Raw genomic sequence first — 19,980 nt, 5'->3', positions numbered from 1 at the left:
TATCTATCTGTCACAAATATATCTGTCTAAGACTGTATTTATTACTGACGGTCTTTTTGTAGGCAAGGTCCCGTCCTCATACTGAAGACCCCCTCCATTGTGTTGTATGGGTGCTTGTATAGTGCTATCACTGTGTTACATAGCATAGATTCAAAACAAATCAAGCAGCTCAAAACTGGACACCCTTGAGGTGTTGTGGCCCACCAACAGCAACAGAATTGTATTCAATCACAGTCTGTTACCTCATCGTCTGCCATATCCTTCATTACTCTAATCCTAAATTGGATTAACCCTGTCCAATAAGAGATGTGAAAGAACTTGTCAGGAGCGGTCCCAGGTACAACTTTAAAAAGAGATATTACATACATGCTAAACAGCTTGCAATAGACAGAGCTTAAGATTGTTGCTCTGCAGTCTTGTCACATCCAGTCATGAATAGTGGTAGACATAGAACATTAAGACAGACAAATCCCCAGGGCCTGATGGCATCTATCCTAGACCGCCTGGAGACTAGATGAAATTGCTGGGCCTCCAACAGAAATCTTTGTCTCTTCGCTGGACACAGGTGAGGTCCCAGAGGATTGGAGGATAGCAAATGTGGTCCTGTTATTTAAGGAGGGTAGCAAGGATAACTTGGGTAATTATAGGCTGGTGAGCTTGACGTCCGTGGTCGGGAAATTGTTGGAGAAGATTCTTAGAGATAGGATATATGCACATTTAGAACAGAATAATCTCATTAGCAATAGACAGCATTGTTTTGTACGAGGGAGGTCATGCCTCACAAATTTGGTTGAGTTTTTTGAGGAAGTGACAAAAACAATTGACGAGGGAAGGGCTGTGGATATACTCTATATGGACTTTACTAAAGCGTTTGACAAGGTCCCTCATGGCAGGCTGGTGCGAAAGGTTAAATCTCACGGGATAAAAGGTGAGCTAGCTATATGGGTGGAGAACTGGCTTGGCCGTAAAAGACAGAGGGTTGCAGTGGAGGGGTCTTTTTCCGGCTGGAGGTCTTTGACTAGTGGTGTTCCACAGGGCTCTGCACTGGGACCTCTGCTGTTTGTGACATAATTATAAATGATTTGGAAGGAGATGTCGCTGGTGTGAACAGTAAGTTTGCAGATGACACACAGATTGCTGGAGTTGCACATAGTGATGAACATTGTCAGAGAATACAACAGGATATAGATAGGTTGGAAAATTGGGCAGAGAAATGGCAGATGGAATTTAATCCCGATAAATGCAAAGTGACGCATTTCGGTAGATCTAATGTAGGGGGGAGCTATACGATAAATGGCAGAACCATCAGGAGTATAGACACAGAGGGACCTGGGTGTGCAAGTCCACAGATCTTTAAAGGTGGCAGCACAGGTAGAGAGAGTGGTGAAGAAGGCATATGGCATGCTTGCCTTTATTGGACGGGGCATAGACTATAAAGGTTGGCATGTGATGTTGCAGCTATATAGAATGTTGGTTAGGCCACATTTGGAATACTGCATCCAGTTCTGGTCGCCACACTACCAGAAGGACATGGAGGCTTTGGAAAGAGTGCAGAAAAGGCTTACCAGGATGTTGCCTGGTATGGAGGGTCTTAGTTATGAGAAGAGATTGGGTAAACTGGGGTTGTTCTCCCTGGAAAGACAGAGGATGAGGGGTGACCTAATAGAGGTATGTAAAATTATGAAGGGCATGGATAAGGTGAACAGTGGGAAACTTTTTCCCAGGTCAGAGGTGACGAACACAAGGGATCACAAGCTCAAGGTGAGGGGAGCAAGGTTCAACACAGATGTCAGGGGGACGTATTTTACATAGAGGGTGGGGGGGGGTCTGGAATGCACTGCCAAGCAAGCTGGTTGAGGCGGACACGCTGGGATCGTTTAAAACTTATCTCGATAGCCACATGAACAGACTGGAAATAGAGGGATGCAAACGAATGATCTAGTTGGGTGCATGAGCGGCGCAGGCTTGGAGGGCCAAAGGACCTGTTCCTGTGCTGTTTTGTTCTTTGTTTGTATTACAGTGCAGTGTAGGCCCTTCAGCCCTCAATGTTGCGCCAACCTATGAAACCAATCTAAAGCCCATCTAACCAACACTATTCATAAGAACATAAGAAATAGGTACAGGAGTAGGCCATCTAGCCCTTTGAGCCTGCTGTGCTGTTCAATAAGTTCATGGCTGATCCGATAGTGGGTTCAGTTCCACTTACCCGTCCGCTCCCCATAACCCTTAATTCCCTTATTGGTTAAAAATCTATCTATCTGTGACTGTTACAATAGCCTCTCTTGCTTCGTTGGGCAGAGAATTGCAAAGATTCACTACCCTCTGGGAGAAGAAGTTCCTCCTCAACTCTGTTCTAAATTGACTCCCCTGTATTTTGAGGCTATGCCCTAGTTCTTGTTTCCATTGCAAGTGGAAATAACCTTACTGCTTCTACCCTGTCTAGCCCCTTCATTATCTTATATGTCTCTATAAGATCTCCCCTCAACCTTCTGAATTCCAATAAATACAGGCCCAGTCTACTCAATCTTTCCTCATAAGCTAACCCCCTCATCTCCGGAATCAATCTGGTGAACTTTCTCTGTACCCCCTCCAAAGCTAATGTATCCTTCCTTAAATAAGGGGACCAAAATTGTACACAGTACTCTAGGTGCGGCCTCACCAGTATTTTGTACATTTGCAGCATGACCTCCCTGTTTTTATACTCCATCCCTCTTGCGATAAAGGCCAGCATTCCATTTGCCTTCTTGATTACCTGCTGCACTTGCAAACTGAGTTTTTATGATTCATGCACAAGGACCCCCAGGTCCCTCTGCACAGTAGCATGTTGTAATTTTTCACCATTTGAATAATAGTCCATTTTACTATTATTCCTTCCAAATTGGATAACCTCACACTTACAACGTTATACTCCATCTGCCAGATCCTTGCCCACTCACTTAGCCTATCCAAATCTCTCTGCAGACTTTGTGTCCTCCACGCAATTTGCTTTCCCACTCATCTTTGTGTCATCCACAAACTTTGTTACCCTACACTCGCCTCTACTGCATCATTGGGCAGAGAATTCCAAAGATTCACTACCCTCTGGGAGAAGTTATTTCTCAACTCTGTTCTAAATTGACTCCCCTGTATTTTAAGGCTATGCCATAACATATGGATATATCATAACATATGGATATATCATAACATATGGATATATCATAACATATGGATATCCAATGACCATTTAAATGCCCTTAATGTTGACAAGTCCGCTACTGTCCACGCCCTTGCTACTCTCTGAGTAAAGAACCTACCTCTGACATCTGTCCTATATCTATCACCCCTCAATTTAAAGCTATGTCCCCTCGTGCTAGCCATCTCCATTCGAGGAAAAAGGCTCTCACTGTCCACCCTATCTAATCCTCTGATCATCTTGTACACCTCTATTAAGTCACCTATCAACCTTCTTTCTAACAAAAACAGCCTCAAGTCCTTCAGCCTTTCCTCATAAGACCTTCCCACCATACTAGGTAACATCCTGGTAAATCTCCTTTGCACCCTCTCCAATGCTTCCACATCCATCCTATAATGCGGCGACCAGAACTGTATGCAATACTCCAAGTGCGGCTGCACCGGAGTTTTGTACATATAAACAACTAACTGGAAGAGTAGGCTCCATAAAGGCTCCCATCTTCAATAGTAGGGAACCCAACACATCAGTGCAAAGGGCAGTGCTGAAACATTTGGAAGCATCCTTAGCCAGAAGTACCAAGTGGATGATCTATCTTATTTCCTTCTGAGCTTCTCGCTGTCATAATGGACAGTCTTCAGTCAATTATAATCACTCCACATGATATCAAGAAATGGCTGAAGGCATCAGATATACAAATTTAATAGATCCTGATAACATCCCAGTTGTATCAGTGAAGAGTTGTAATCGAGAACTCACTGCATCCTTAACTAAACTTCCACACAGTTACAATACAGGAAAGCACTCAACAATGTGGGAAATTTTCCAAATATGTCTTGTGTACAAAAAGAAAGACAATTCCATCCACAAAAAGCAAGACATCCAGCAAATTTCTGTCCCATCAGTCTACTTTTAATCATCAGCAGGTGTGGAAGATATTGTTGACAGTGCTAAAATGACACTTGCTCAATAATAAACTGCTCACCAATGCTCAATTTGAGTTCCACCAGGGTTCCAGACCTCATTATGGCCTTGGTGTAAACGCAGAAAAAGCTGAAATTTAAAGGTGAGGTGAGAATGTCTGCTCTTGATGTCAGGAAGCTCTAGCAAAATTGAAATTGATGGGAATTGCTGTGGGGTGGGTGTGGGTTGGTGGTGGCGGGTCACTCTCTAGTATTCAAATTATAATTAGTGCAGAGGGGAACTAGTTGTGACTGTTGGATGCCAGACATTTTGGCCTGCAGGAGTTCCTAAGAATAGTGTCTGAGACCCAACCATCTTCAGTTGTTTCAGCAATTATCTTCCCTTCACTATAGGGTCATGAGGAGACATGTTCAGGAGCATTTGAAACTCTGCAGGCACTGAAGCAACAGCGCCTTTGGTAACATTCAGGCTTGGGATGACACGTGGCAAGTAGTATTCAACCATCTTCTGACCTTGGCCCCCACCCCTGGATGTTCAACAGCTATGCCCATTGCTCAAAACCACACCATCAACATCCTCAGGTTCGAAATTGACCAGCCCAATCAATATCAAATAGAAGAGCAGGTTAGAAGCTGGGGAATCTGTTGCTGCCTGACTCCCCAAAACCTGTTCACCATCTATCTACAAGGCACAAGCCAGGAATGTGATGTGCCTGGAAGTACAGCTTAACACAAACTTGACAGCATATAGAGCAAAGCAACCAGACTGATCAGCACCCCATCTACCACCTTAAAATATTAATTTCCTCACCCATGGGCACACAGTGGCAACAGTGTGTATCATCTACAAGATGCACTTAGTAACACAAAATACGTCTTTTGACAAAATCATTTAAACCCAATGCCTCTACTACCAAAGGACAAGAACGTAACTTGATTGAAACACATACGATCCTGAAGGGTCTTGATATGAAAGATGTGGAGATGATGTTTCCTCTTGTGGGAGAATCTAGAACTAAGGGTCACTTTTTCAAAATAAGGAGTCACCCATTTAAAACAGATGAGGTGAATTGGGAATTTCACAGTAACTTCATTGCAGTGTTAACGTAAGCCTTACTTGTGACAAATAAATTTTTAGATTTTTTTTACTCAGAGGGTTGAGAGCCTTTGGAACTCACTTCCTGAAAAGGCAGTAAAGCAGTGTCTTTGAATATTTTTAAGGCAGAGGTAGATGGACTCTTGGTAAGGAGGTGGGATATTGGGGTAGGGTTATGGGGAGAGAGCAGGAAAGTGGAACTGATCCACTTCAGATCAGCCATGATCTTATTGAATGGCGGGGCAGGCTCGAAGAGCTAGATGGCCTACTCCTACTCCTATTTCTTATGTTCTTACAACAGAAGCATGGGAACACTGTCACCTGCCACATTTAAGCTCCGTCACTTTGACCACTTACTTGCATTTCTGTACCTGGACTTAGCTGATTTGCTGCTGAAATATTGATTCATGCTTTTGTAGCATCTAGATTTGACTCTTTAAATGTTCTCCTTACTGGCCTACATCTTCCACACTCCATAAACTTGTGCTCATCTAAAACTCAGTTGCTTGTATCAACTTGAGTCAAGTCTTGTTAATCCATCATGTCTGCTGACCTTTGCTGATTCCTGGTTGAACCTCACCTCCATTTTAAAATCATCATTTTTATTTCCAGTCCTTTCAATTCCAGCATTTTGTGCATCCCCAATTTATGTTTGCTTGCAGACCAGATTTCCAATTGCTTTGGTTGTAAATGTTGGAATTCCCCCACTAATCCCTCCATCTCTCTCATCAAATACATTTTAAAAATTAGCTTTTTGTCCTGATATATCTTGGGTGTCAAAATATTTATTGATATTGTACCTTTTAAGTGGTATGTAGTGTTTTACTATTTTTAAGGATATTGTGTTTATGTATTAGATTACATATATTGTACTACATGTAGTTATTAGGAAAATGTGAAAGTAAAAGTAGTGAAGGTTCCATTTATATTTTGCAAATTCCTAAAATATATTGTAAAACTGAGGCATTAGGCATTTTGATCACTTTCTTGCATAGCAAACAACATTAATTAACTGTGAATGCCTACTTAATACATGTTTGTGTTGGGACAATCATAGTTCAAAACTTGTATGGGAGAATAGGTTGGCCTACCATCAATTTCATTTATAGATGTAAGTTTGAATTAAATCAGGGCGATAGAACAAGATGTTCTCTCCTGTCTAGTTGTAAAATTTAACACCACACAATTTGTTGTCCGAGGCATGACCCTGCACTAGCAACCCACTCCAATGGGTTGCCTAGTACAAAAGGGAAATATGTACTTGTCCGGAAATGGTACTCTTCTGACTCTAGTTGAAGCATTTTTTTTGGAGCAGGATAGAAGGAGCTTTACTCTACATTGGGTTGCAATGTATATTAATCTATACTTCTTGTTGTGAATTCTTGTGAAATATTTCATTTGTATTAATGTTTTCCTGCCAGATAAAGTTGAAACTGTGCATGTAGTTGAGATGAGTGTTGACAATGACGAAGAAATTAATAGTTCTGAGGTCATTGATGACTTGTTTGATGGGGTACTGGAGGAAGAAGAAGAAGAAGAATATGCAGATGAGGAGTTGAATGAGAGAAAGTTGTGCAGCAAGGAAACTGGAAGTGAAATGGAAGAGAAAAATGATGAACTGAACATATCTTCAATGTCATTACTTGCTCCATTGGCAGAAACAGTTAATGCTGTCACCAATCCAGAGGTGAGAGAGTTCAGTTTCTTTATGCATCTGAATTTTTTTCTTCCCTTTTCTGTCAGTTTGTATGCTCATCACATTATGGGCAGTTAATGCTACAGATACATTACCATTTTGGACATTTAGGGGGCGATCTTACCATCACATACCAATGGGTGAGGCAAGCCGAGAAATCAGGATCAGAACTGATTTCTCACTTATCTCCAGTGTCCGATAGAGCGAGGTCCACCCAGGGAGGTCAGGCTGCCCAAGGGGGTTGCCCCTTGGGCAGTGCCAAACTCACCTTCGGAGGGAGGGGAGCCCACTGCCACTCTACTCTGCATTGCAATCAGTTGGAATGGGGGGAGGGAGAGGGGGTCGATTTGGGGTGGGGGGGTGGTTCGCAATAGGCCGCAGGCCCCGACAGTAGCAGGGGGTTGCTGTGTTTGAGGCTGGCTGAGAGCTGCAGAGGCTGAATGAAGATCCACACATGCACAATTGCGCCCTCTGCCGATGTTCAGGTGATTTAAGCCCTGCCCTCTTCCCCCCTCCCCAACACACACACAGGCAAGAAATTGTTTTTGAGGGTTTTTTAGATAGCAAATTTGGACTCGCCCAAAAACAGATCAGAAACTCTCCTGTTTTCACACTCATCCTGGACTTAAATTTTTTTTTAAGTTCATCCCCTTAATTTCTGCATGAGGGCACTGGAAGCTGTTTAATTGCAGACTCACCACCACCACCTCTCTGCTCCAGCCCTTTAATGTACCTTGTTGCCAGATCTAGAAGTGTGCCTCTGAATGCACCAGTATGACACTATCACTCTCTCTCCAACTTTCCTTGTGCTGGCCAGTTTCAAACCAAATTGTCTGTGAATCTTAGAAATGTACAATACAAAAAAAAATGGCTAATTGGCACTTGGTTGTGCCAGATCTCTATTGCTAAGCAATTTTGTTTAATTTTTCAGAAAGCTATCATGCTTTCACCACAATTTTTGGTAGGAGATTCCAAATTCTAACAGGCTCCTGCATGTTAAAGTTTAAAAAAATTCTAACCTCTCCATGTTTTGGGAATAATTCTTAAATTCATGCTCTGCAGCTACTAATTCTCAACCAGTATAAATCATGTTTTCTGTTGTACTTTTAACAAAACGTCATAAACGCTTTGAGCAACTTTTATTAGGTTGCTTCTTTAACCACCTTTGTTCCAAAGAAAATTTCCCAATTCTCTAACTTCCATAATACCAAAAAGTTATATTTTAATCACCTTAATGCTAGCTTTTGTTTTTGTGGCAGCGCATTTGCTTAAGTCAAAAGTTTAAGGTACAATCCCACCCCCCCCACCACCACTAGTGATTTAAATATATAATCTAGTTTGACAATTCAAAGCTGCATCGTCAGTGATGCTGTCTTGTATTTGAGAGTCCCCATCTGATCGCTTAGGATATAAAAGATCCAGCAACATGTTCAAAGAGCAGGGACAGGTCATCTGGTGTACTGGCCAACATTTATTTACCAACCTAAATAATCACAGATTACCTGGTTATTTATAGCATTATTGGGCCCTTGTTGAGCATAAATTGGCTGTTTGCCTACATGATTACTGACTAAATTTCAACAAATCATTGATTTTCTGGCCTTTTCTCTTTGTTTCACTTTACCTCCCTACCTCATTCTCGCTCTTTTTATCTTACTGACTCAAGTTTTTGTTCTCTAGAATAAAAGCTTGGTTTGTGTACAAACTTTCTCCATCAGTATAGGAGTGGTTAAAATGTTTAGGTTTAAACAATCACTTTAATAATAGATCCTATAAGATGCATGTGGAAAAGGCAACAGTTTAATGTTTATGTGGTGTAATGTATTTAGCATTTTGGGAAATGCTAAAACAAAACTTATCTATAATCTGGAGGATACAAAGCATAAAACTTCATATTCCCAACTGTTGTTGCATATTAGATTGTGGCAGCACATCATCACCTTTGCTTGCATATTTTGAACAGATGGGCTAATTTGTTCTTGAAGTAAGATTCCATAATAGTGCCAGATTTAACAAAAATGCAATTATTGAATTGAGCAATATTTTAAGGAATCTATTTGATTCAATACAATTGAACTTTTTCAAAAGGAAATTGTTTAATATTGTGTCATATTTTATCATTCTTATACAGAAACTTAATTCTACAAATATTGCAATGAATCCTGAAACACAGGAGGATAGTATTACTTCAGACAAAACAAAGAAGGGCAAATTTCAACGAGGACGCCTGTCCAGAGCGGAGTCTGCTGACAGTGTGGAATGCTCAACGGGTGACCACAGCTTGTTATATAGGTAATACAAAGATGCGCTAGTGTATTTCAGGATGCTTGGAAAAGAAAGTGGACAAGAGTTTTTAAAAACTACTTGAGTTTCATTTGAACCTTTTATTTGTTGGAGTTTTTCCCATCTGACTTGCGGGTCTGAGATCAGTCTAAGTATATAATAGTGTATTTGAATTTTTGCATTTGTTTGTATTTTTGGCATAATTTGATTTTGTTTTTTTTTATCACCACTTCTTTCCTCTGCTGAGGGAAAGACATAAGATAGAATTTTATCTAACCAGAACCTCATGCAGCATGTTAGAACAAAGAACAGTACAGCACAGGAACAGGCCCTTCGGCCCTCCAAGCCTACACTGCTCATGCGCCCAACTAGACCATTCGTTTATAGCTCTATATTCCCAGTCTGTTCATGTGGCTATCTAGATAAGTCTTCAACGATCCCAGCGTGTCCGCCTCAACACCTTGCTTGGCAGTGCATTCCAGGCCCCCACCACCCTCTGTGTAAAATATGTTCCCCTGACATCTGTGTTGAACCTTGCCCTCTTAACCTTGAACTTGTGACCCCTTGTGTTCGTCACCTCCGACCTGGGAAAAAGTTTCCCACTGTTCACCTTTATCTATGCCCTTCACAATTTAATACACCTCTATTAGGTCACCCCTCATCCTCTGTCTTTACAGGAAGAACGACCCCAGTTTACCCAATCTCTCAAAGCTAAGACCCTCCATACCAGGCAACATCCTGGTAAACCTTTTCTGTACTCTTTCCAAAGCCTCCACGTCCTTCTGGTAGTGTGGCGACCAGAACTGGACGTAGTATTCCAAATGTTAGGGCGGGTAGCAACTCTGGAAACTGTTTTGTCATTGAAGTGGGCTTTGCTGTGTCTCTTTGACTCAGCCATAGTATTTGAAACTTGCTTCCAATTTCCCGACCAGATAGAGCAGACAGGATGACGCGCTGAATTTTCAATGGAGGGATTTCTAGTTAAAGGTACCCTAGCAGGGATCAGAATGGTTGGAGTGAACTTTTGATTCCTGAGGCTTTAGAAAGCGCTCCTATGAAGGTTGCCCCCCTAGACTCCACCTCTTTCCTGGAGGTGCGGCTTTGAGGTCTGAGGAACTGAAGTGAGGTGATACTTGCCAAGCATGAGAAGAGGCCAGCCTCTCAAACCAAGCAGGAGTGGATATAATTGGTCAAGGAAGTGAACAGCAGAAATTTGATGCCTCAAACATGTATGTGATGCCCCCCCCCCCCCCCCCCCCCCCCCCCCCCGGAGGGATAAGACTCTGGATTGGTAGGAAAGGTAAGTGGCGCAACACTTTCAGGTGCCAAGCCCTGCACTCTGACTTTCCCAGCATTCTCCTGCACAATATTCCTCCCACAATACACCTTATAATTCCACTCATTTCTCTATCTCCATGCATTTTTTATCGTGCCCGTTTGAATATCCAATACTGACACTAACTTAGTGTCTAACATACCAATGACTTGGGGTTACCCTTTAAAATGTTGCCTTTCTCTCCTTGCCATGCAAAGTATTTCTCACATTCCTAACACACTGCTTTCCCCAGAGCAAGACAGCAAACCGAAGATGGGGTGGCGAGGTTGCCTCTATTGATGCGTGGCATCTGGAATGGAGATCTTGGTCTAGGCGGCTGCAAATGTACCTGCAATGAAAGCTTAAACGCCCCTGAGCCAATGTGGGGATTACATATGCCGAGAGAGCTGATTCTCTCCCAATGGACCAAGTTTTAAAGGTTTTGCCTGCTCTGAGCTGAAGCTGTGCATCCATCCCCTATGTTCTGCAGAGATTGGGGAATTTAATATTGAAATTGCACAGTCAACAATTTCATGGGTGTTTCTCTCCTTGCCTGCAAATCCACCAGGTTGCACATAGGATTGGAATGAGATCAGGTTGTGTTCTGTACCTGATGTGCCACTTATCTTTGCCAAAGCCCAAGCTGACCTACTGCCTCCACCACCACCATTCCCCTCCCCACTGCAGCCTAGCCTTGACATTAGTAATTAAAATCTGTTTATGGGCTCTGGGAGGAATTCTGTGCAAACAAAATGTCAGATTTTACTAATCCATTTTGAATTCTATCTAACAGTAGAATGCTTGGAAGTACTTTTATTATCTAGCACTTCCCTCCTGCCAAGTATTTTAAAAATTTTCCTTGTAGATAGTGAACTTAAATTTATCTTTATTTAGTCAGTCTCTGGGGTAGCAAAGAGTACATCTTTGGATAGAGGTTGTGTCAAATAGGAAACTAGAATAATTTTGCACAATCAAATTGTGCTAGTGAAATTTGTAACTGTTTAATTAATCTTTATTTATTCAGCTATCTGCTTTATATAGAGATGGATTTTGAACTAGCAGGATTGTAAAGTCTAATTGGCTGTTAAGTCAGAAGAAGCACCTTTAGAATTTAATTTTAATCAACCTTGTGTTGTAATTTTGATTTTTTTTTTCTCTTCTCCCCCACCACCCCCTCCCCACCCCCTTCTATTCACAGCATTGATGCCTATAGGTCTCAAAGAATTAAGAATACAGAGCGACCTTCAGTGAAACAAATCATTGTCCGTAAAGAGGATGTTTCTCAAAGACTTGAGGAAAAAAATAGTGCAACTCTAAGTTCAGTTACCATTAAACAGAAGATGAAGGTAATCTCTTCAGTGTAAGAGGACTATAACATGCTGGACATTACATCAACCTGATTGCTTTCACAATTATGCATTTTGAATTAAAAGCATTAAAATTCAGGGACAAGGAAAGAAATTGAGTCTCATTTGTATTTGTCAGAAGCACAAGCTGAACTTGGTTTTGGATTGCATGGAACGTTTTCTTTGGATTTTTTTTTTGAGGAGGGTTGGGAATCTGCAGAGATAGCAGATTCTATGTCAGTTTGAACAGTAAAATCCTCCAATTTGATAGATTTGTTTTGTCTTTCTCGTGTGTTAATTGGTTTCACTTTATCATTCAAAGAATCTGAACAATGAGATAAATATACAGCAGAGTGTTATCCACCAGGCAAGTCAGGCTTTAAACTGCTGTACAGATGAAGATCATGGGAAAGGATCTCAGCAGGAAGCTGAAGCTGAGAGGCTGCTACTGATTGCCAGTAAGAAAGGCTAAGATGCAATATCATTTGTGACAATTTTCTCAAGTGTAAAACTGTTAATGCTGTGGTACTTGGAAAGGCCAATGAATGTTTAAATGGTAAATGTGTGAAAACTAATTTCTGACCAGACAATTGTGCTTTGTTCATGTCTGCTGTTTTGAAATTGGGAATTTTAAAAATTAAGTATTTGAATACTTCTGATTAGTTATGATGTTATCTGCTCAGCCCTGAATCATCAACTCACCTTTGAAGTAGCAATGTTAATTACTTTAATTTTGGCCCTATCTATTAGAATAATATGGTCAGACCAACCTGTGGTTTAGTTAAACAGTGGATTTATGAGGCTGACCAAACTTGTTATTCAGTATAATAAGCAACAAATTCTCAAGTGGGTCAACAAAATGCCCACTAGGTTCATTCCTTCCATAAAATTGTGTACAATCTGCATTATCCTGGGTCAAATGGTCAAGATGAATCAACCAATGAACGGGGATGATATTCCCTGGTTGGGCGTTGTAAACTAAAACAAACGTCAAAGGAAACTTAACTAAATCAAAATATCATTTCTTAGGCTGATGATGCTTCTCAACTTGGGTTTATATCTAAGTGAACCAGTGGGTGATGCTTGAATACAAATTACCAGTATATTAGTCATTTTCCCTAAGCCAAATGTACATACTCCTTTGGGATAGATTATATCAAGCTCAGTTCAAAATTCAGTCAGACTGGAATGTTGAAGAAAATAAGCATGACATTGGAGTATAAAACACAATTGTACAGTTTAAAGAATAATATGCACATATTGATTCGTAGAACTCTGTCTTTTGTTTTATTTTTGCACTTAGGTGAAAAGCGGTTGGCACTTCTTAGTGAACTGAACAAACTAAAGAATGATGGAGTGCCAGTCATCAAAAGAGGAGACCATATGGAGAAAGCAGCTAGCGAATTTGCTCCATCAAGGGGCTGTATTACACTTTCAGAAATCCGCCTTCCTTTAAAGGCTGATTTCATCTGCTCAGCAGCTCACAAAATGGGTAACTAAAGTGGGAAAAAATTAATGTAAACTTAGAATTGAAAATATAGAGCCAGGAAAACCGACAAACTTTATTGAACCAGCTTATGAAGATAGTAATAGATAATTGCTTGTTTGTCCATGGCATTAATCCACATAGTAATGAGCTATAATCTGATAGATTTTAATTGCAGGTAGATTTGTGGTTTGATTTAAAAACTTGATACAGCAAATGTACGATATTGAACATGGTCCTCTAAAACTGTTTTTATATGTAAAATATCTTTATTTAATTACATATTTGGCTCATTGCATTATTGGTTTCTTACAGATGCTACCAGCTATTATTTCTTTATACTGATTAAAGCCGGAGCTTTAAATATGGTGGCCACACCTCTGGCCTCCACCCAAAATGAGCTTAGTGGAGATGCTATTAGCTTCCCCACAAAATTTACACTGTAAGTAATAAATGTGGTAACAATATCCATAAGTCCACTTTTAACTTTTTTGCAGCCTGACTCCAACTATTTTGCACATTGTGTTAGCAACCTATTTGCATTCAGGCAGTCTACCTGGCACAGCATGCGTTTTTGATTAAAATTACCAATCCAAAATTAGTCTTTTGAGTGAAGGAACACAGTTAACTCCATTGTTCCATTTTATATTTTATTTGGCTAATTGTTAAACAATAGTACTTTTTTTTTGTTTTCGTCCTATGTGTTCTGATCGTTTTGATGAAGAGATTAATTGTTAGTCCATACTGATAGGGATTGGGAAATCAGTGGAACAAATGTGTCATGGGTTTAAGCTCCGCTCCAGACTTTAAGCACTTCACCTGGGGCAGTGGTTCTTACAAATAGCCCGTGGACGAGGGTTCTCCAGGTGATCTGCAGCTGGTCCAAAAAGTGAGTTACTGACACTTAACACCATGGCTGAGGTCACACTAGAGACGCTTGGCCCAGACTGGACATCATGACCGTCTTAAGTGCAAATAAGAACAATGTAGTTTTTATTAAAATGTGTGTTACTATTACAACAAACAACTGAGATTGGATTTTTCATGCTTGTGGACTAAAAGCGAAGAGGAGGGACAAGACTTTTTGGATAATTGGGTTTCCTGTCTGCCACCCAAACAGCCAATGGGGAATACATTGCCTGCCAATCACAGCAGCCCTGCAGCCATCTTGGCTGAAGATGGAACTTGCACCCCTCAAGCGGGCGGAAGTCCCAATCTTATTGGACAGCAGGTCTTTTGTCCCACCATGGCACCCAATGTGGACAAGCTGTCCTTGAGTGTAGCATACTCTGCTTTCTGCCCAAGGCTCGAGCAAGGTGATCTTAAGGCGATACCCCTACCCCTGAACTACTCCTGCCAGTCTCAAAAGTGAGATTGGCAAGAAGTGGCCCTTAAATAGCCAATAATTTGTCATTTTAAGTGCCTAAATTGGGGAAGGGGTGGGCTGATTCAGGCCTCATCTGCCCCATTGTAAAATGGTAGACAGGTCAGTGGTAAGCCCAGAGCATTTTACAGTCCCTTGCCCTAAGTCTGCGAGGCTGTTGAAGGGGGTATTCTGCTTGAGGAACCGGCTGAATGTGAAACCCTTTGAAACTTGAAGCCATAGCTCAGAATGACATCATTGGTGCCTCATCAAAAGTAGCACCATTTGAGAACCTCTGATTTGAGGCTAATCCTTCAGTACTTTATTGCAGTGCTGTAGTTTTATCAATTGCACATTTCTGTGTTTGCAAAAGTTGGACACTTACTTTGCCTCTTTGCTTAGCAAAGTATACTTACAGTTTTTTTTAAATTCTAGGCAGGATGTCTCGAATGACTTTGAAATTGAAGTAGAAGTTTATAGTTTAGTAAGTATGCAATAAAATTATTCCACTGGTATGATCTGTCTTTCGACATGTTATCTCATTAATATTGTCATTCTTATTTTTAGGCACAAAATCGGGAGGGCAGCACCACAGACAAGAAGAAGAAACCTAACAAGTCTAAGGTAAAGAGGAAGCTCTGCTTGAAATTGTTTCTCTGAATGATTTTATAATCCATCAGCCTCACGAGGAAGGATTAAATATAAAGCTACTTGGTGTAACTAACTGTAAAAGAAAGGTCAAACCACGATATTGAGACTTACCATGATGTAAAGGAACAAAATAACTTGAAAGGGTCAAGAGTTTGGTTTGGTCTATAATGTGAGGGGGTCATCTTTCCTTTTCCCAACATTCCAAGAAATTAATCTAACACTTAAAATAAGATTAAATGATTAGCTTGTATAGACCTATTGTGAGCGCACAACATTTTGCAGTGAGGAAAAATTTAAGATGTTGTTAAAACACTAATTAAAGGTTATTGCAGCAAAATCTACTGCGTACTTCTGCAGTAAAATACATTCTGATTTTCTAATATTGGCTTATTACTCCTGGTATATTTTCTTATAAAATGTTCTGTCAACAATTGAAATGTTCTTGAAACCAGATTGTCAGCTCTGAAACTTCACTAGCACTAGTTGTTTTACATTTTTTATGTTTACTAAAAAGAGCCAGGTGGCTAAACGTGTTCTCTTTTTATAGTTTCTTTGCAAAATGTCTGCACTTCATCTGGGAGTATTTCATTACTTTCGAGAACTGATTTGCTCTTTGGTATGATTCACATTTTCAGTACAACAATATTCATCATCTTTGCTCACACGTCAATAATAAAACCTCAACCCTGATGTTCCTTAACTTCTGACTGGCCTACATTTGAAAATGTTTTGCATTTTTTTCCAGACGTGCATTTCATGTGGAGTAATGAATGGGTGCAATTCCAATAGCACGTAATTGATTAATTCTGTACAAGAGCTGTAAATGTATTTGATTTATTACAAAGTGAATATTGCCTCTTTGTCTTTTTTAAATTGCCCTGTTTATGATTATGGGAGGTGAGAGCAAGCCAAAAGAAGTAATCAACCGTGTTTAGTATCAAACTGATTGGCCAAAGCTTCCTGACTTTTTTCCATTACTTTGCTTGAGTATTCATTTGCAGAGTTGTTTTACTTACCAATAGCATATGTTAGATTGAAAAAACGTTCGTAGACGACCTAATTCTGGCTCAGGGTTTCGTAAGTAGCAGAGCAGCTACCTCGCTGCGATCTATTGAAAGTCATCTCAAAGTATTAAGATCAAAGATGTGTAGTTGTGAATTTTGCAAACTGGCTTTGGTAACCCTGGGATACATGTTGAACATGAGCCAGAAAGATCAGTGAAACTGATTACGCTATGTTGCAATATGAGCAAATGAGGATGTTGGTTGAGAACATGGCTTGGATCAGCTGAGACTGATGCCCTAGGCAGTTTAAACAATTCTACTAATTGATTACCAACATTTTCCAGCTGGACTATTATTAACTAAGGTTTTGTAAAAATCAATTTCAAATTGTCTTGCATAAGTGCTATGCACGAGGATGGTTGATTGCATTTGCCTGGTTTTAATTGTACCATAGTAGGCTGTTGCTGATTAAAGGGAAATATATGGCTGTAATTTTGTAAACACAGTAAGAAGTCTCACAACGTCAGGTTAAAGTCCAACAGGTTTATTTGGTAACAAAAGCCACTATCTTTCAGAGCGCTAGGTGCCCCTTCATCAAGTGGGAGTGGAAGTTCTAATCACAGACGGGGTATATAAAGACGCAAACGCAATTTACAGAATAATTATCGGAATGCAATTCTTTACAGCTAATCAAGTCACACAGTTTGAGTGGAGAGAGCATTAAGCACAGGTTAAAGAGATGTGTATTGTTCCAAAAAAGACAGTGAGATTTTGCAAGTCCAGGCAAGTTGTGGGGACATCCTTCTCTGCAGCGTATCAGGTAGAAAACATAGGCCAAGTTGCAAGAGTATGTACCGTGTACCTGGTGTTCTGAGATGAGATGATGGCATCTGTGTCAATGATCCAGCACATCTTTGCAGAGGTTGCTGTGGCAGGGTTGTATGGTGTCATGGTTACTGTTCTCCTGAAGGCTGGGTAGTTTGCTGCAGACAATGGTCTGTTTGAGGTTGTGCGGTTGTTTGAAGGCAAGAAGTGAGGGTGTGGCGATGGCCTTGGCTCAATGTTCATTGTCTTCAATGATATGTTGAAGGCTCTGGAGAAAATGTCGTAGTTTCTCCGCTCCAGCGAAGTACTGGATGACGAAGGGTACTCTGTCCACTGTGTCCTGTGTTTATCTTCTGAGAAGGTTGGTGCAGTTTTTCGCTGTGGTGCGTCGGAACTGTCGATTGATGAGTTGAACGCCATATCCTGTTCTTATGAGGGCATCTTTCAGCACCTGGAGGTGTTGGTTGCGATCCTCCTCACCTGAGCAGATCCTGTGTATGTGGAGGGCTTGTCCGTAGGGGATGGCTTCTTTAATGTGTTTAGAGTGGAAGCTGGAGAAGTGGGGCATCATGAGGTTATCTGTGGGCTTGCTGTACAGTGAAGTGCTGAGGTAACTGTCCTTAATGGAGGTGCATGTGTCCAAGAATGCAAATTTCCTCCAGTTAAAATAAGGAAGGATATATTTGCCATACAGGGCTGCATCAGAGGTTCACCAGACTAGTCCTGGGATTTCTTGAGGAGAGTGAAGGTACTGGGTCTGTATTCTCTACAGTTTCAAAGGATGAAATGTGATCTCACTGAAACTTAAGAACACATGCAGGACTTGACAGGTTAAATGTAGATAGAATGTTTCCCCTGGCTGTTGATTCTAGAACCAAGGAACATGGTCTCAGAATAAGGGGCAAAGCATTTAAGACTGAGGTGACAAATTTCTCCAGAGATTTGGTGAATTTTTGGAATTCTCTACCCTAGAGAGCCGTGAGAGCTCGGTCATCAAGCATTTTCAAGAAAGAAATATACAGATTTCTGGATACTAATGATGCCAAGGGATACGGGGATAGTGTTGGAAAGTGATGTTGAAGTAGATGCTTAGCAGTGATCTAATTGAATGGTGGAGCAGGGTTGTTGTGCCGAATGGCCTGCTCTTGGTCCTGTGTCCCTAGATAGTGGAAGGCTAAAGATATCATTTCAGCCTCTATTGGTTCCCTATCCAGTTATTATTTTGAGCTCAACTAGACTCCAACTTTGACCCCAAATCAAGTTTCTGACTTCATATCCTTTCCATCACAAAATAGCCAATTTTCCCTTCTATAACATCACCTGCCACTGTTCATATCTTGAGCCATTTGATGCTCAAATCCTGCTGTGTTACCTCCAGTCAGTCTACCATCCTAACAAAAATTTTAAATCGTCTAAACTTTTGTTGACCATATCCTACTTTGCATCTGGTTTTGCTCATTCACTGCCCCTGTGCTCAAAGATCTACATTGACTCCTGGTCTTCCAATTGCTCATATTTCTCATTTTCATCATTTTTCTTTTCTAAATTGTTGACTGACACCCCCAAACACACATCACCATCTCTCTCATTCTCACATTTGTGACAACCACCACTTTTCTCTTGACACTAGTCTTTTATGCATTTTCTTGTTCTTTTCCTTTATCTTTCTCTCTCCCTCACTACCTTTAAGATGTGTCTTTAAAAACCATGTTGGGATTGTAGATTTGGTCACCCTCTCTAATATCTCATTGTTATCTTTTTGGAGCCCCACAATGTTTTCTACATTTGTGGCAATGTATTTTCTGTGTGGAAACTAGGATAGTACTATCTCATAATTACGTTTCCTTGCCTTTTGGTAGGTGAGCAAAAAAGGCAAGAAAATAGTTTAAAACCCCGGGGAGTCAAACATTCTGAAATGTAACATTCTGAATGTTATGGAGGGGGAGAGGTGCAGTAGAAGATCCTTCAGAACCAAGTATATTCAGGATCATGGGGGGGTGGGTGGTAGTGGTAGATAACTGCAAATAGCCATCTGGTTGAAATACCAGGTTGCTATTGGCATTCTGGAGCTATGCTCTGTTTTGTACATTTGCTTTCAGTGGGATTTGGGGAGATCTATGTTTTGAATTTTAAATTTATCAACTTTCTTTTAAAATCAAAGATGCAATGTACTATTAACATATTAGAACTAACAACATTTAACTTCTGCAATTAACTTTTTTTTACCATTAGTTCTTTTGATGTTTCAAAAAAGTTATATGGAGAAGATATGGGCCAAATACAGACAATGGGGACTAGCTTAGTGGTTTAAAAAAAGAATAGCATGGACAAGTTGGGCTGAAAAGTCCATTTCCATGTTGTGAACCTCAAAGTTGGAGCAGTAAGCAACCAGGACTGGAAGGGAAAGCCCAAGAGGAGAGAACAGAGCTGGATGAGAATAGGATAGTTGAAGGAAAAGCTCATGAGAGAATGAAGCATTGTGTATGCCTGAATGAAATAACTGGAGGAATAAATTCAGAGGAAAAGCAGCTGGAGGAATAATTGAGAGGAAAGCCACTGGCTAAGAATAGATGTACCTGAGCTATTTGGAAGCAGAGTTCAACGTTCAAGTCAGATGTCAGCCACTCAGTTACACTAAAAGTTTTAGTAAGCAACTTTGTTGGAGGCTATGATTGACTTGAAAAGTATGAGATATTTGAGTACTTCTATCTCTACTATAATATTAATGCTAACATTTATAAACCCAATGTACTTTGAACTAGTTCATCCAGCTTTAACCAACCTTTGTCTTTTTCTTTAAATTCACTTATGGAATGTGAACAT

The 19,980-nt window shown here is 40.5% G+C and overlaps 1 protein-coding gene across 2 annotated transcripts in view; it reads left to right on the top strand.

Moving 5' to 3' along the window:
• anln (anillin, actin binding protein) overlaps nucleotides 1-19,980 on the top strand; it is a 93,741-nt gene that overhangs the window by 49,462 nt on the left and 24,299 nt on the right. Inside the window, exons 10-18 of one of the 2 annotated variants that reach the window (XM_080203716.1) lie at nucleotides 6,610-6,875; nucleotides 9,016-9,176; nucleotides 11,681-11,828; nucleotides 12,151-12,286; nucleotides 13,132-13,320; nucleotides 13,630-13,756; nucleotides 15,113-15,161; nucleotides 15,245-15,301; nucleotides 15,876-15,944. In XM_080203716.1, coding sequence (XP_080059842.1) covers nucleotides 6,610-6,875; nucleotides 9,016-9,176; nucleotides 11,681-11,828; nucleotides 12,151-12,286; nucleotides 13,132-13,320; nucleotides 13,630-13,756; nucleotides 15,113-15,161; nucleotides 15,245-15,301; nucleotides 15,876-15,944 — 1,202 coding nt within the window. The remainder of the gene's footprint in view (nucleotides 1-6,609; nucleotides 6,876-9,015; nucleotides 9,177-11,680; nucleotides 11,829-12,150; nucleotides 12,287-13,131; nucleotides 13,321-13,629; nucleotides 13,757-15,112; nucleotides 15,162-15,244; nucleotides 15,302-15,875; nucleotides 15,945-19,980) is intronic. The other variant, XM_080203725.1, reaches the window with a different exon arrangement.

This window comes from Carcharhinus amblyrhynchos, chromosome 2 (genome assembly GCF_965287045.1).
Source record: "Carcharhinus amblyrhynchos chromosome 2, sCarAmb.v2.hapA, whole genome shotgun sequence".
NCBI classification, from domain to species: domain Eukaryota; kingdom Metazoa; phylum Chordata; class Chondrichthyes; order Carcharhiniformes; family Carcharhinidae; genus Carcharhinus; species Carcharhinus amblyrhynchos.
Note: the sequence above shows the minus strand (reverse complement) of the source record. Positions and strands in the feature narration are given on the sequence as shown.